The 15,102-nt window shown below is 39.6% G+C and overlaps 1 protein-coding gene across 1 annotated transcript; it reads right to left on the bottom strand.

Annotated features, from left to right (window-relative positions):
- Window positions 1–1,057: 1,057 nt before the first annotated feature.
- dlec1 (DLEC1 cilia and flagella associated protein) lies at window positions 1,058–14,264 on the bottom strand. Its single transcript, XM_037693959.1, has 38 exons — window positions 14,193–14,264; window positions 13,981–14,121; window positions 13,740–13,896; window positions 13,534–13,641; window positions 13,177–13,313; window positions 11,505–11,719; window positions 10,929–11,013; window positions 10,759–10,846; window positions 10,355–10,528; window positions 10,137–10,273; window positions 9,652–9,738; window positions 9,330–9,420; window positions 9,074–9,236; window positions 8,624–8,816; window positions 8,450–8,526; window positions 8,159–8,327; window positions 7,960–8,056; window positions 7,717–7,847; window positions 7,473–7,634; window positions 7,258–7,388; window positions 6,956–7,106; window positions 6,710–6,826; window positions 6,490–6,611; window positions 6,226–6,405; window positions 6,097–6,176; window positions 5,874–6,025; window positions 5,688–5,803; window positions 5,538–5,608; window positions 3,107–3,318; window positions 2,840–2,992; window positions 2,644–2,766; window positions 2,465–2,559; window positions 2,224–2,311; window positions 1,973–2,128; window positions 1,720–1,875; window positions 1,491–1,641; window positions 1,260–1,377; window positions 1,058–1,175 (listed from the first exon to the last, which is right to left on the bottom strand). The coding sequence occupies exons 1-38, from the start codon at window positions 14,262–14,264 to the stop codon at window positions 1,058–1,060; spliced, it is 4,974 nt and encodes a 1,657-aa protein (XP_037549887.1).
- Between the last annotated feature and the right edge of the window lie 838 nt (window positions 14,265–15,102).

Here is a 15,102-nt window from a genome sequence, read left to right on the forward strand (position 1 = left end):
GTGGCTAAAAGTGATACTGCTCAATTTTTTTTGTTAGCGTGAATGAAAACATTATAGCTCTGCCAAAACAAATAGTTTTTAAATATGGAAAAAGATCCATAAATATGTTGCTTTGGCCTTTAAGTTGCAGGTCATGTAAATTATGCAAAAAAGTGTGACTTATACGGCAGAAAATACAGTAAGTCACTTCAGACTATAAGTTGCAGGACTGGCCAAACTATGAAAAAAAGGGTGACTTACAGTCCGGATAATACGGTAAACTCGTTTCTGCTGCCATGAGCAGGTTGCAGAGGGCTTCATTCACCTTTACTCTTTCCCTTCATACCACTACACTTCTCACTGCCTTCAGTTTTACATCTTTTCTCTCTTTGATGTCACCAGCTGTTTGCTCAAACCAAAAATTGTGATTTATCTCGATGTAAAGTGGTATGAGCTGTTTGTTACGCAATAGTACAAAAAGCCATAAAACACATTGCTGTTAATATGCTGATATTTGTCTTTACCTCTGATAATTTTATCACCTGCATAGAAATAATTTATTTTTATGCCTTCTGTGCAAATATACTGTAAATTTTTGCATCATACTGCATCTTCTGTGAATTACATGATAATTATCCTCGATTAGGTGACAAGCTTTGCAACGTTTATAATCAAAATCATCACAGCTGCACCATTTTCTTTTGTGCAAAATGTTTTATTAGCTTTAATTTACTAATGGTTAGATAATAGTTGGGAAAGTGTTGCAAATGAGTCATCGGGATGTTATCTCTTAAGTGTAACAGCGTTAAGTTCCTATAATTTAAAAACCCTTTAAAGTCCATTTGAATTACTTGTACCAGAATCTAAACTCAAGTTAGAACTCATCCATAACGTTCATGCTATTTATAATTGCAGGTGATCAAGCAACGTGGTCATGCAGAAAGAACTGCACTTAAAAAGTTGGAGTAAATTTTTCCAAGATCCGAAAAACAGTCAAAATGTCTTGGCAGAAAAACGATGCAAATTAAGTGTTTATTTACAATCTTACACAATGACAACACGTTTGGTGACTGTAGATTCACAGTGATGTGTTTTGTGCCTCGTCAAAGTATCCTGTTCCCTGGAGCTGCAGGGTGAGGGGCGTCTTCACCAGAGGAGACTGGAAAACCACCACAGCACTGAACTCTCTGTTTTCACTGAAACAAACACAGACATCTGAAAAGCTTGCCAAATGTTCCTATTCATCTATTCTAAACGTGTATTCTTTCACTGACTGCTACCTGGGAGTGAAGCTGATCTGCAGACATTGGCTACAGGTGGTCCCGTGAGGCTGTTTGGACCTGAGCAGCCCAAAGTCCGGTGTAACGCTAAACACACGAGGGTCTTTTTCATTTGACTCTAAACACAGAGAGATCTGATCATGACTGACAAGCAATTATTATACAGCCACAACTAGCACACCAGAGTTTTAGTGGTTTAAAAATGTCTGTAATGGTTGTAAAGATCATTACTAGTCAGTGTTTTCCAGTAGGTGTGGGCCCCATGGCTGTAGAGGTTTATTTCTCTGGTTTGTGTTTGCCCTGTGCAACAAAACCCAAAGCTGAGGGAGTCAGTAGAGAGACTCAGAGTGGGCACCTCCAGGTAGGCACATAGAGGCACTGTCTGCAATGATCAAAATAAAAAATTTAAATGTATTTTGCGACAACCCACAATTGACACTCATTTGTGGAGTTGTGTGACCTGCAGGCTGTTGTTGCTGAAGTGGATCAGGAGGTTCTGCTGGAACCTCAGCTTCTTCTGACCGCTCTCAGTATGGATCAGCCTTACTCCAGGAGAGACGCCCTCCTCTGTCTGGTGGTCCAGAAGAGGTAGAGAACAGTGGAAAACCAGCGTCACCTAGCGTTTACGAAAAAATAACAGCTCAGATCCAAACGTCCCTCATGCAAAAAACAACAGCTGAACATGAATCCACGACTACGTCTCCTCGTCTCACCTGCATGCCGTGTTGCGGCTGAAGCACCAGACCGTCACCAGTCTGAGGCTTAACAACAGAAAACGGAAGCCGAGTCCCCAGTTTGAAGTACAAAGGCGTCTCAGCTGTGTTTATTAGCTGAAACGTCTGTGCAACATCAAAACTATGAGCCTCCAGCTGCAGAATAAAGCAAGAAAAGACACAATGAATGCCCAGAAATAACAAGAAGCCTTGAAATCAATGCATGTATGCACTGCTGTAGCTTTCCTGACCTTCTTGTCTGATTTAACTCTCAGTAAATCACCGGCTAACGCATTAAACTCCAGCACCCCTTCATCCTCATCCATCTGCACCAACAGCCTGCAGCCAATGGGATCCAAAAGGAAGACATGCAACTTAATCAGGCCACCTCTGAGCAGCTTTTACCTAACCTCAGCTTATTTTAATTCAGGAAACATAAATTGGTGCATGAGGAGTCTGGTGGACATAAATAGTGTGAATGTAACTACGTACACAGCAGGCTGAACGGTTGCTTGTAGATCCACTCTGACGGGCTCTAAATCCAAACACTGTTCCCTTCTGACTTTACCTGGGACACAAACAGCAATCTGCAACGCACACACAACGACATCTTTTTTTTTTTTTTTTACATTTTCTGTGTTTTGATATATTTCACGCACTGAGAACATTACCTCAGAGTCTAGGCTCATGAATCCCAGCGCCAAGCCTGCACATTTAGCATTACCATCAGATGCAGAGAGAGTCAAAGGAGTGAACGATACATGGACATTTCCGCTGCTCTTTGCTGGAATCACCTTGGGATTTTCACATGAATAAAATCATTCAGTCAGAACTATTGATAAAGCAGTGTAGCACAAGTAAAGTTACCATTTGCCGTGGTGTGATACAATAGGGGTAATCTGAAAGGTTGCCACGGTGAGGTCTGATGTGGACAGAGATGAGATTTTTCTTTGCAGGAGAAAGACAAAGAGTTGTCTCCTTCTCTTTACGTTCATCCACAGTTGCAAATTCCTCTTTGTGCTGAAATCAATAGAAGAAAAATCAGTCTGAGCCAGTGGAAAAAGAAGACGTGTGTTTAATCACACGCAGTTATCAGCACCTCAACCTTCTATGAGTTATGTTAAATATACTCACAGTCTCACTTTGATGGCAAGAGCTTGGTCCATCAGATACAGGTGTGTGAGTTTGCTCCCATTGTGTTTTGCTGAAAAGCCTCAGCGCTTCACTAAATACCTCATTGCCGTCAGCATCTTTCAGTGGGAAGTGTTCTCCGTACGACACCAAAACATCCACCAATTTATGGTCGTTCTGATCTAAGTTGTAGGTCTCCCAGTCTACACGAATGTCTGTCGCAGATTAAATAAATACAATTGTTTAGAACTTCAGGTTTAATATTTATTACAACAAGATGGTGTTTTACAGCGGAGAAAAAAATCTGAAAATGAGCATCTTGCGCAACATTTGAAGCCTGAAAGATTTTTTAATATTTTTTTTATTTTTATAATACCATACCATTTTATTTATAGAGCACTTAAAACAGCGACAAGGCCAACCAAAGTGCTGTACAGACAGAAAAACAGGCAACACACAAAGCAAAAACTGTTTAGCGATTTGTAGACATACAGGAGTATTTTGAACTGGATTCGAAGGTGAACCGGTAACCAGTGCAGTGAGGCCAAAACTGGAGTAATGTGCTCTCTTTTGCCTGTACTGGTTAAAAATCGGGCTGCTGCATTCTGGACCAGTTGTAGTCGTGCAATGGTGGTTTGACTGATACCAAACAGGAGCGAATTGCAGTAATCAAGCCTAGATGTAATGAATGCATGTATTACTGTCTCCAGGTTATTTTTGGACAATATGGGCTTCAGTTTGGACAGCCGCCTCAGTTGGAAGAAACACGATTTAACAATCACGTTTACCGGACTGTTGAGTTTCATGGAAGGGTCCATTATCACTCCCAGATTTGTGACTCTTTGTTTTTCTGATAGGGCTATAGCGGAAAGGTCGATGCAGTGGTTCGTGATCGTGTCGTTGGAAGGGAACAACATGACTTCAGACTTCATCTCATTGAAACTTGAGAAATTTAAAGCCATCCAGTCCCTGATGTCAGCCAGGCAGTCAAGCAGAGGATGAATAGAGCATGTACCACTGTGTCTTAGAAGGAAGTAAATTTGACAGTCATCGGCGTAGAAGTGAAAGGGTATGTTGTGTTTATGGAAAATAGCACCAAGTGGCAGCAGGTATAAAGAGAATAGGAGGGGACCCAGGATGGACCCCTGTGGAACCTCCCCATTTAAGGTCTGCCGTTGCAGAACTAAAATTTTTGTTGGAAACACAAAAGGATCTGTCAGCGAGGTAGGATCTGAACCAACTGAGGGCTGACCCTGTGATGCCCACCCACTGCTCCAACCTAGAGATGAGGATCTCATGGTCGATGGTGTCAAAAGCGGATGTGAGGTCCAATAGGACAAGTGGCACAGAATCACCAGTATCTGTGGATAAGAAGATGTCATTATAAACCTTCAGCAGGGCAGTTTCAGTGCTATGGAGAGGTTTAAAGCCAGATTGGAATAGCTCTAGGATAGCGTGACCCTCCAGGAAGCACTTCAACTGGGACTCAACTATTTTCTCCAGTAGTTTAGAAACAAATGGGAGTCTGGAGACAGGCCGGAATAATCAACAGAGAAGACATGTCTAATATAAGGGACTAAGGATTTTTAAATGAGGACTGCCTAGAAAGGCAGCCACCTATTATTATCCACCTGAAAAGGGTTTCTTAACTTTATATCTTACTCTTCCGTCAACTTTAATGCAGCCCGAACCGAAATGTGTACCCCCACAAATGACCAACTCGCCACCGTGATGTGTACTATTACTTTTATTGCCATTTTGAGTTACCATGGCAACATCAGTTGCTAACAAAGATGCCATTTTTCTCAATGAAAAACACTGACAGTTAACCACTTCTAACAGTCACAGTGAGGTCACTAGTACTTAGCATATTTTTAGTTTAACGTTTTTCTTAGTACATATCTTAGATCTTATTACCGTTTTTCTTTTACATTTTATACTTTTGTTGGATGTAACTGGGACCCTGCGTCCATAATTTCATTCCACCACATGTACCACATGTGATGCGTATGACAAATAAAGAAACTTTGACTTTGACATGACCTAGAGTGGAGAGGTCTCTGAACAAAACACTGATTAACTTTTGGAGCCATTTTAGTTCAAGATGGTCGCCACAGCTACCTCAGAAAACTCAAAATTGACTATAATATAGTCGGTCTTTGAGATATTGAGCTGAAATTTGGTATGGTCTTAGCTGAGAGCGAAATGTTATATAAGTCTAATGCAAATGAAAAATCCAAGCTGGCCACCTTAGCTAAAAGGGGAAAATATACGATAACTCAGCTATTTAAAAAAGATTTTAAGCTGAAATTTGGTGAGGTGGTAGCTAAGAGCGAACCGAAACGAATAGTATTGTCAAATCAAAACTTTAAAATGGACGCAACGTCAAAGTTTCTCCAGGAACTTGCTAGTAATAACTTTACCAACAACTCACCGAACATGGTTGGATTGTTGACACGAAGAAGTCGAGAAACTGTTTCCCCTCCAGACACGTGAGTGCCAAAACTAACCAGAAAATCACAAAATAAAACATCATTAAAATGTACAAACAAGGGTCAATTTATAAAAAATCAATGCAACAGACTGTATGTTTGGTCCCTGAAACTGGTCATCTTCTCGTGGACCTGTCATTCGGAAGTAAAGAGGACACCCTTTCACTGTCATCTTCATCAAAATACGAACGGGTTTGAGATCCCCAACCTGAAGCAGAGAGACAATTTAGACCAAAAGAGGAACATAAAGATCACAAAGCATCTCACAGCCAACACACCTTGCATATAAGGCAATCTCTGTATTCTCCCCACATGTCGTTATAGGCGGTCACATCCACAGTATGGGTCTCAAAGGGTCTCAGCACCCCTGAATCCGGCAGGACGTGAAAAGCTGCACCTTTTCCATCAGCCAGGAGTTTGCTCTCAAACTCTGACAACAGATGAACTAATGAGCACAACTAGCTGTGATGAATCTTTTTGTCACCTCCAGTTAAGTCATACCTTTGTGGGCTTTTGCTTCTACTTTGTTTGCTTGTAAGGCATGAAGTGGCTTCTTGATATATCTGTGATTAGAATGTAATCTGTGATATATCTGCCATATTAAAGGAAATTTAATCTGTGATCTCTCACCTTTTCTCTGACTTATTTGGCATTAGGATACGGCAGGTGAAGTATTCTGCCTCTATGGAAAAAGGAGCAGGGATAGCAGTCTGATTGGTTATTAGAAGCGGTTTGGTCACAGCTCTCTTTAAAGTTACATCTCCAAAGTCAAGCAGCAGTGATGAAGGGTTGCAGTCATGCTGCAGGGAACTAGAGGCAAATCACGACAAGTTAAAGGGGAAATGTTTTTTGTGAGAAGCTCAATTTTTTAGACAAAACCTTAACTTTAAGTACCGGTCACCAGGCAGCGAGTAGGACACACAGAGTTTCTTAGGTTGGAATGTGAAAATGGCCAGAATGAGAGGTATGTTCATTCCCTGAACGTCACAGACAGCAGCCACCTCCGTTAGCGCCAACTAAAAAAATGTAAAAAACAAGCGATAAGAAAAACATCAAAACAAAACGCTTTGGCACATTCTGTCTCAAAGATAAGCATCCATGCATGAAAACTTACATCTGTGTGAGAAGTAAAGGTGACTGTGATCTCTGTGCTTTCATTGGGCCCCAGAGTACCAGAGGACGGATCAAAGCTGGCTGCACACAGTGGAGCCTGTTTACCCTGAAGCTCAGCCTGATGAGTAAAATACCAAACTTTAACTTGTAATGAGTGACAATATTTGCCCAAAACAACTTTCATTATTGCACAAATTATGAATAGCATTCAGATTAGATAGTTTCCAAATTATTTAGCAGTGCATACCATCCAGCTGAAGCGTGACGGCAGCAGAGTCTGATTGAAAAGAGTCACAATGCCTTTCGTGGGAACTCCGATGTAAAATTCAGAGAGGACCAACTTGGAGTTTAAGAGGCAGACTTGAGGAGACTGCACATCTGCTCGCACCCACACATGACTGTCAAACAGAAACTACCTGAGACCATTTTCTTCCATAAAACGTAGCGATTCACGATCATCTTTAACAAAATGTTGGCAAGGCTGCTCCTGGCCACAAGTTAATAAAAAAGCTTCTAAAGAACGAGGATCATGTTGATGTCAGTACTCACCATCCTGTTCCATCCTTCACTATCAGCTTCAGTTCTGTTTCAAACTGCTGGCAGAAACGTGGCCTAAACACAATTTCTACATTGCAAGAAGCCATTGGTGGCAGCACACCTTTGCATGGCTCCACTAAGATCTAAGGACCAATAGAGATAAGTGGATAAAGATGTAAACACTTACACTCTTTTATTAAGATGCTGTCACGATGGTGGTGCGGTACCTGTGTGTCTTGTTGATCCTGCAGTTCATGAAGTTTCTCCTCCAGCAACCAGGAGGACTCCAGATTGGTAGTATTGGTGAGAAGCACAGTGGTCTGAGTCTGCTCCCCAAGCCTCACGAGACCAAAGTCCACACTGGGAACATTGAGTGTCACTGTTGGACCCTATTTAAAAAAAAAATAAAAATCAACATCAGATCAACAAAATAAAAAAGCTGATGCTTTATATAATGCGGCTAAGTTTTACTTTGAACGAGACATGTACGGCCAAAATAACCGGTTCATTGTGATGCTGGATGTTGCAAACCAGCATGGCCTCAACCTTTTCTGGTTTCCCTCCGGTCAAAGTAAGATCAAAATCAAAACACTCATTCTCTTCTGGGATCCCAAAGAACCAACAAATACACAAATAAAAAGGCAGTGCATTAGAACAAAGTGAAATGGAAGTGCTGAATTACACTCGTCCCCAATTTATTTTTATGCAATACACCTATTTGACCAGCAGATGGCTCTACTTCTATGATGTGGCAGCTGTTTTCCAACTTCTCCCATTGAAACAAGATGAAAGTTTTACTATGGTTCCACATCTAAAACAGAGACAATATTAAACAAGAAACATCATTAATTGAAACAAAAATTTGATACTAATCTGATTAGTTAAACTAATAGGAAGAAGTGTCTTAAACCACCTTAAACTGCTTGTGAATGGGCGTGCACATCAGAACTTCTCCAGGGACAACAACAGCATAGGGCTCCAGAAGGATCTGGTAGGGCTCTGTTGACCCTTTGACCTCTATCTCCATGCTGACCACATCTCTCACCTCGTAGTTACTGGCAGTCTGTATAAGCTGAAGAACACTATATTTCCCCCATAAGCGAACACACAGCACTCAATCAGTATCATGAGACTTTCTTTGTATATAATTTCTAACTAATCTTTACAGTTTGCAGTTCTGCTAGAATAAGTATAAAGATTGTACCTGCTCTCACTGGGCTCTGGTAGCAGCTGGGGGACATCTACCAGGACCAAGTGACAGACACTGTGATAATCCTCCAACTTAAAAAACACACAAACCATTTTGATTAGAATGTTTGAGTATGTTTTAAAAGATGTTAAAATATTGCCGTGTGTTCTGTAACTTTGTCTCTATTACCTCTTTTGGACAGAAGGTTAAGAGAAATTCTTGGACCTGACAGGGAGCCAGGACGCCTGATGTGGGGCTGATGTGGAAAACGTCATTTGTGGCTCGGTGGAAATGGATATTTGAGGATTCAGGAGGTTGTCCTGGAAGAAGGGGATGCAGATTGGGCTTCATGATTTTCCAGTAGAAAGGCAGCTCCATGTGGCTTCAGAAGGAAAGACAGAAAGGAGGAAAATGACTTGAATCATCACTCTGAGGAATGTCTTATACTGTGGTTTAAAACATTAGAATAACACAGTGAGTTGCAACAAAGACCTAAACGATCAAGATGATAGGCCTAATATCAGCCATGTGAATTTTTCATTACTGGTGCTTTAAACTTGATAAGGAGACATTTACCATTTTTATACTTACTGTGAAGAATTGTATGGTATTGCTGATATACAGAGGTGAAAAACTTACGTTTTGTTTCTGGTGACAAGTGTTTTTTGCTGAACAGAGTGAGGGTTGCATGAGCTGAAACGGACAAAGTGCTCCGCGGTGAGGTCATGAACCTCTCCGACCTCTAATGGCTTGGTCTCCCCAGAAACAGACACAAGCTCAAGTTTAGCAAAGTGGCCTTCACCTAAAAACGCACAAACGTCGTTCTAATATATACTGGGTTAAATATGTATGAATTAAAGAGCACATTTACCGTCAACCTACTGTGAAGACTCACCCTCTATGGAAATGTCTTTGACCTGGCAGTTTCTACAGACGACAGTAAAAATCTGACGGCTCTTCTCTGCAGCGGTTGGAAAAAATCCCACCTGCAAACCAACAAACACACGCAAACATGCAAAACACACATCTACGCATCTGAACACACACTGACAAAATTGGTGCAAAAAGCTTTTGAACATTTTAACTAAAATCCATGAACACCAAATATGGCAGTAGTTATTTTACTCTTCTCACACAGAACAGCTAATAGTACGGTAGCAAAAGAATCTTTCTCTTTGAGTTGAAATTCATCTGTATGCCCCCCTGTTCAGACTCACTTCCACAACTGTGGCCTCTCCTGGCTTCAGCACAAACAGGGAGGGCCTCACTGAAAAGGGTGGCTGCTCAGAAACCCTGGATACAGACTGTATTAAAAAAAAAGGTATACGTAAGCATGTAATTACTGTATTTTTCGGACTATAAGGTGCACTTAAAATCCTTTAATTTTCTCGAAATTTGCCAGTGAGCCTTATATGTATTAATTCTGGTTGTGCTTACTGACCTCGAACTGATTTTATGTGGTACAACTGAAACATGTTGAGAGTTATTGTGAATGAGCTGAGTAAAATTTGACAGTTTTGTTTCGCTTAATGCGCCTCATGTATGAAAATAGACCCGTTCATCGATATTGCACCTTATAATCTGGTGCGCCTTATAGTCCGAAAAATACGTTAATGCTTTTTAAAAATTCGTGTAGATATGTTATTTTATCAGTCTTGATGCAGTTGATGTGTTTTCAATAAATCAACTAATGGGTTGTTACCCTAAGATTTGTGTCTGGCCGCTGGTCCTTCGAGGCGATGTAAAACGTCTCAGAGTTGAGTCCGACATTTTGGCACTGAAACTCAACAAACTTCACTCCTCCAACCAGACAGCTGCCACAGTCCAAAACTCTTGGAACTGCACAATAAGTAGGTTCAACCAGAATGGAGACTAAACCAAGTTCGGTGATGTGTATGAAAACCTTGCTACATGACTTACGGGTAAGTATTGGAGGGGGTCTCCATGCCTCAATGGGCACTACAAGCAGTTCCTCAGCTTGGGTCTTCACCTCGACAAAATCTTTGTAGTTCCCCGAAGAGTCTGGAGTGAAATGCAACGTGTACTTGCAACTCATCCCCGGGGCAACAATACCCCCTTCACCAGGAAATCTCCCTGCCAATGCAAGTCAAACACAAACATTTCATTACGAAAACTCTTTTTCAACTAATTGCAACTTATGTTCAGAGTACAAATCTGTACATCTGCTACACCCGCATGAGAAAGAAACATACTAGAAGTTCCCAGAGATGTAGGCACTTTTACACACTGTCACGTTCCATTTTTCAACTCCACTGCGTGCTCGGCTGCAAAACCCAACCCTATCATAGCTATAAGGAACTCACCCAGACCAATTGAGAAGTACGGAGTCGTAGGAGGCATGACTCTGACATGACGGCTTGTGGAAGTCACGTTTGTCAGCTCCAGTGTAGACTGAAGGAAAACAAGGCGTGTTACTGTGCAGTTTAAGTGCTGTGTCAGTTTGGGATTGTTTTGTTGTCTCACTGAGACAAACCTCATAGACATGTCCCACAGTGTAGTCCGTAAAAGTAATCACTGAGGGCTTTGCTTGGAAGACTGGGGCAGGATCATCAGTAGAGCTTTATGGAAAGAAAACAGCACAAGAAAACTTGTCTCAAACTTCATCCCTCTGTTAAACATATCCAACAATGTTCAGTCAGTTTATCGGGACAGTTCCTTTTTTTTGGGTAGTGTAAAAATTCTTTAAAAGACCAATCTCATCTCTGCTCAGAACATATTATAGCAGTTGGAAGGAGAACTAGATTAAGTGATGCTTTGTCTGTTTTTTTATGCTGCCAGGCTTGGGGATGATTTTGTAAAACATAAGGTATCAGCTTACATATATTTCCTTGGCACGGCAGGTGTACAGCTGTTTGTTCTGAGCTAAATGATGCTCACGTTTCATGTCAATATTGATGAAGGATCATCTGACTTGAGCCTATTGTATTGCATCAACTAATGTCCAAACAAGCAACCATCTGAGTCAATATGGTGACTTGCTTTGGTGCCTATTGTAATAATGATAAACAATAACTCTAAATGGGCCTTTATATTGGGTTCATTGTGGTACCTTTGATCCTCAGAGCCTTTCCTCGCACACTTTTTCATTACTTTTGCACGAATGAGGGATGTTCCACCCTGATGTTCAGTCGGGGGAAGGAAGCGTGGATTACGTAGGAAGCTGTGTCGATCTTTAAACTTCTGCAGTTCCTCCATCCCTTCTTCTTGATTCTTTTTGCTCAGCTCATCCATCAACTTGGGTCTGGATTTGATTTTGTTTGGCTTCTAAAACATGTGAAATATAATAGATAGATGTGAGATATTATATTTATGGGTGGAAACACAATCAAAGTATCCTCTTTCAGGCTTGCCAGATTAGCATTATCTCTTATTGTCAATCCCTACTTTATTATTACTATTACCAGTATATTATATTATAATATAATAGTTATTATATTACATTAATAATTATAATTATATCATTATATCATGATACATCATTTGGTATATCATCATATATCATATCAATAATATGATACAATATTGTAATATAATGACTATGATAATAATATAAACTGATAATGATATGGGGTGTAACAATACATTGATTTAAATCGATATATCGATTACATGATTAATGATTCAGTTATATTGTGACAAAACTAAAACATTGATTCATATCGTTATCTTTAAAATACACTTTTATTTTGAAATTCCCAATGCACGTCTGTGTCACCATTTCCGTGCGCGGCTGCGCTCTGCGGCCACCTCAGCAACATGGCAGACGAGGCAGAAAACACAGATAATGAAATTCACTCTCCTGCTGGATTTAAATCAACACTGTGGAAATATTTTTACTTCCGACAGAAGGACAGCTCAACAGACAAAACTCATGTCGTATGCAACAGGTGCCAGTGGGAGTTAAAATACTCGGAAAACAACAAATTTGGCCGTTCACCTTAAGAAGAAACACGGCATTGATAGCCATGTTATGTAAGCTCAATATCTATTTTTGTTTCTTTATAACTGAAAGGTAATCAGGGCACTTTTAAGGTAACTGGTTTAAAAAAAATGCTCTTAAACATGAGAAATGTGAGACTATACTGAACAGGTCATGTTTTTATCTTTCATTAATTAAGAAAAAAATGTTTTTTTTATTGTTTAAATGCCTGTTGCCTGTAATAACAGAAATAAAATTTTGAATTGTTTTTGTAAATTTATTTATTTGTAAATGAGATGGGCATTTGATTTCGCAATATATCAATCACAGACTTGTGAATCAAACAGAATCTAAATTGTATCGTGACAGACTTTGTGATATTGAGAAAAATCGCATCGTCATACAAACAAATCAAAATAATATATTGTGGTAAAGCTGCTGATTTACACGTCCTATATATATATATATATATATATATATATATATATATATATAGATATATATATATATACACATTTTTTTAAAATTATATACACAGTATATATAAATATAATTATTAAATATTATATATTACTCTAATTATTATATTATATTATTAATGATTTTTTTTGTTTTGTTCCTTCTTAAAGCGTTTTGCTTCTGTTGTTTGTGAAGTCTTTTTTAACTAATTATAAATATTCATGTTGTATTAAAAAAATACATTAATGTATTAATTACAATTTGAAAAATATTTCCATTGCCTGTACTGGGAAAAATCAAGAATAGTAAAAAGTATAGAGTCAGAGTCAACGTAAATAATTACCCCTTTGAGGGTTCCCTTTGTTGTATGAAGATGGCTATCATCTAGTTTATTCATTTCTAACACAGTCTTCTTTGGAATCAGTGGAAACTCATCATCCTGGAGCACCCAGGTTGTGAGATTTGAATGACTGGATTTAACTGGAAAGGAGAAAAAAAAAAGAGGATTGAATCAAACCAGCCCTGTGATGGACTTGCGACCCGTCCAGGGTGTACCCCGCCCCTCGCACAGTGATTGCTGGACATGGGCACCAGCGACCCCCGTGACCCAAAATGGAATAAACGGGTAAAGAAAATGGATGGATGGATGGATGAATCAAACCATTCTTGTCAATATTACTTCAATATATTAAAAAGCTACCAGCAGCCGGTGCTTGTGGGTTTTGTATAGTTAAGTAATCCTTCGGTGATATCAGGTTGTTTCGTCGGAGAAGATCATCATCAACACACCAGGAGAACGCTGATTGGACTGAACCTACACATACAAAAAAATTGCATTATTCCCATCATTTTCTATATGCAGACAGTTTATTAACATTAGTTAATGAAAACAAGGTCAAAGATTACCTGTAAAAGCATCCTGGTAATCAGAGAAATCTCCTATCTTCTCCCTGATCTTCTCAAAGGCCCATCTTTCTTTAGCTGTAGCCTGAGCTCTGGCCTGAATGATATGATTCTCCAACATGTCAGCTTCTTGTATACACAGCTGATAGTCAGAATGAGCCTGGGTAGTTGAAAAGGAAAGAAAAACAACTGCTTTTATTATTTTCTCACATAAACCAGAAGCATATAGTCGCTGTGTGTTTACCTCCTGAAGCTCTTCAACATATTTTTCATGGTAGCTGCTTTGTCCTGCCTTTGCCTTTATAACGTTGGACACTGTGTCTTTCCCAATGATGTCGTTTGTGTACACGTCTTTAAAAATGCTAGCTAAAATATGAGACATGTCCTGGAGGAAAATAAGGACTTCAGTAATATCCACTGTTAGTTTTGTTTAGGTTTACACGTGTTAAATCTTACCTGTGATTCACCTGAAGTGGGTCCGTGACTGTCCACTGGCACTGAAGTGTCCACGAACATTTTTTGAGTCATTAAAAAAAGATAGTAAAAAAAAAAAAAAACGCAATAGGAAGTTAATTTAAAGAGTTCAAATGTTTATGTCGCAAAACTGCAAACTAGAACTTATTTGGGTAAATTACAACGTGTTTATATTGCTTAAATTGATGTTAGCAACAAACGTGGGTAACAATTTTTTTGTGACTGAAATCCGAGGAGTCGGCAGCCATGTTTGTGTACATGCGGTTGCCTAGCAACTTGCCGCGGGTGCGCGCGCAGCCTACCATCGTGTTTTCATCAAAGATTTTCTCCGTGAACTTTAAAAGTTGTTTTTGACCCTTTTTAGACTGTTTGTTGGCGTTGACATCTTAAGGGTAGGAAAGTCGGACAATGAAGGTACTCACTGCTTTATCTTCATCGTGAGAAAGACACCTCACACTTTATTCTTGGTAACGCAAATCAGTCAGCAGTCAATACAATCAAGTGCACCTGTCGCATCTTAAATAGTCGCAGCAATGACGTCAGTGAAGAGCACACAATCACAAACACACTTGTCAAATGTTAACACCCCCACTTGCTCTTTCACTGTACATAAACATTACTTGTTTTCCTTATATCCCAAATATATAACACATAAACCTCTGAAGTTTCAACTTTGTAGCAGGTTTAGTAAAAATGTCAGCAACCATATCTTTCATCTTAAACCTTGCTTTTAGCATTTCTTTTACATTGTCCATTAGAAGATCATCACTCGCTGCTATGATGAGATCATCAACCCAAACAATCACAACTATTCTCTCATTTTTAGTTTGTTTAGTATAAACACAGTTATCTGCAGGATTTTGTACAAAACCATCTTCAGTCAAGTGATCAT

Source organism: Nematolebias whitei, chromosome 20 (genome assembly GCF_014905685.2).
Source record: "Nematolebias whitei isolate Nwh7 chromosome 20, NemWhi1, whole genome shotgun sequence".
NCBI classification, from domain to species: Eukaryota; Metazoa; Chordata; class Actinopteri; order Cyprinodontiformes; family Rivulidae; genus Nematolebias; species Nematolebias whitei.